The sequence below is a fragment of the Capsicum annuum genome, chromosome 10 (genome assembly GCF_002878395.1).
Source record: "Capsicum annuum cultivar UCD-10X-F1 chromosome 10, UCD10Xv1.1, whole genome shotgun sequence".
Classification (NCBI taxonomy): domain Eukaryota; kingdom Viridiplantae; phylum Streptophyta; class Magnoliopsida; order Solanales; family Solanaceae; genus Capsicum; species Capsicum annuum.
The window spans coordinates 176897375-176899393 of NC_061120.1; the positions used below are offsets into that span (position 1 = coordinate 176897375).

Consider the following 2019-nt stretch of genomic DNA (forward strand, 5'->3'; position numbering starts at 1 on the left):
AATTAATCTCTCAATCATTAGACAAATTCAAAGCCGAATTCGAAGTCGAGTGAGCGACGACAATGACGGCGCGAGACATCTCTTTGTTCTTGCCTCACTATCCACGTGAAGGAATGTTTCTTAATATAAACACAAGAAATTTGATTTCTCCCATCAGCGTGGGAGAACTTGACTTTTCTTAAGTGAATTTTCACTTTTCCCTCTAAATTGTCCTCCATTTTTCATTCACACTTACCTTAGAACCCAACAAGTTAATTATATAGTTTTGTATATCAGGAAGAAGAATTGTATTTGAGTATTAAATTAAAAAAAAAAGGAAGGCAAACACCAACAACCTTTGCTCGTGAAGTTAAGACTATAACTAATAAACGTCATTTAAACATAATTTTTCTTCTTCTAGATATTAGTACTTGAAAGATACTATATGTGCATGACATCAATAATGATTAACAATTTATCATAATTATTTTAACATTTTATTGTTATACATAATGTATTTCTTAATTACATAATATATTAGTAAATAATATTTGAGTATGAATGTTATAAAAGAGCAATTTACAAACTGTTATAATAAATGTCATTGGTGTTGTAACTAAAATAATGTTGTTATAAAGAAGTAAAATATAACATGAAAAATTAATTCTAAAAAAAAATTAGAAGATTAAATTAAAATTTTACTATAACGAATAATTGTTATAATGAAGTTTAATTAGTAATAAAACGACTAAAGTAGATAAAACAAAATAGAAATGATGTATCATAAAAGAGAGCAAGATGATATAATACTCATAAAAAGCCACACTTATTTATCTCCAAATCGTGGATTACAACTTACAAGCATGGAGCATTAGCCATATAACTCCAATTTATTTTCTTGGGGCTATAAACGCATACATTTGATACAAATAATTTTTTTTCTTAACCAACACGGGGAATTTCCACAACAAAGTCCAAGACATTTACAAAAAGACGAACTCGATCACATCTTAAATCTAGTGTCACTGGGGAACCATTGAGTACATTTGGAACATTTGTTAGTCTTCGATTTTCCTTCTGAATTGTTTCTCTTGCCAACTTTGCTGGTACTCCAAGAAGTTCTGGCCATGCATCTTTTTTCACTCCTAAAATTTATTCATAAATGAAAAAAAAAAATAAAAAAACATTATGCACAAACAATTAGGTAATGGTATCTTATAGGAACAATTTAAGAAGTAGAAGATGAAGAGTTTTAAAAATGAAACCTGGGCAACCAGACTGAGCCATGAGAGGTTGAAAGCCTGTTCATATAAAATAACATACACAAATTATTTTCCTGAATAAGTAAAAATAAATGTAAAAAAAATACTACTAAAAAATACACAAATTTGTGATGACAACATTCACATCATTCATTCCGTACTAAAAAGATGTGAATTTTCAATGGACATCCCAGTTAGAACACCATTACTATATAAAATTGTTAGCGGAAAGTATGTCGAAACATTTTCAAGGTCCCTTAGGAAATTCATTAAATAAATAAACATGGGAACTAATGGAGAATAATTAAAGGCTAGCCTGATGAAAGAAGCAAGAAAGCAACCACGAGAGTTAACTTCTCCATTTTATCTAAATTTCTTTGCTTTGATGTATTAGATTTATTTGATTTATGTGAATATTTATAGGAAAAGTAGTGATTCATTTTCATTTTACATGAGATACTTGTTTCTCTAAGCAACCATAGGAGAATAATTTAATGTTGAAGATATGTTTGACGAATTGCCGACAATAGGCTGCTAATTTAACTTCTTTTGGTTGTTGACTTTTGTACAAATTCACGTTCTTTACTTAAAAAAAATAATTATATAATGAAAAAAGTCACCGTTTCCATCTTATACTATTTATGAAAAGTTTAGGTCACATTTAAACTATTATAGTGACTTATTACACACTTAAACTATAAAAAAGTGAAACTATTACCTCCTTAGAAGGTGACGTGGCAAAGAAGGTGTATTCACCTTCCTAAGGTGTGTGAGAGGA

The 2019-nt window shown here is 29.0% G+C and overlaps 1 protein-coding gene across 1 annotated transcript; it reads right to left on the bottom strand.

The window, feature by feature from the left end:
• Positions 1-783: 783 nt before the first annotated feature.
• On the bottom strand, positions 784-1702 carry LOC107844916 (trypsin inhibitor 1). The gene is made up of 3 exons (XM_016689237.2): positions 1558-1702; positions 1245-1280; positions 784-1124 (listed from the first exon to the last, which is right to left on the bottom strand). The coding sequence occupies exons 1-3, from the start codon at positions 1685-1687 to the stop codon at positions 922-924; spliced, it is 369 nt and encodes a 122-aa protein (XP_016544723.2). The 5' UTR covers positions 1688-1702; the 3' UTR covers positions 784-921.
• Positions 1703-2019: the final 317 nt, after the last annotated feature.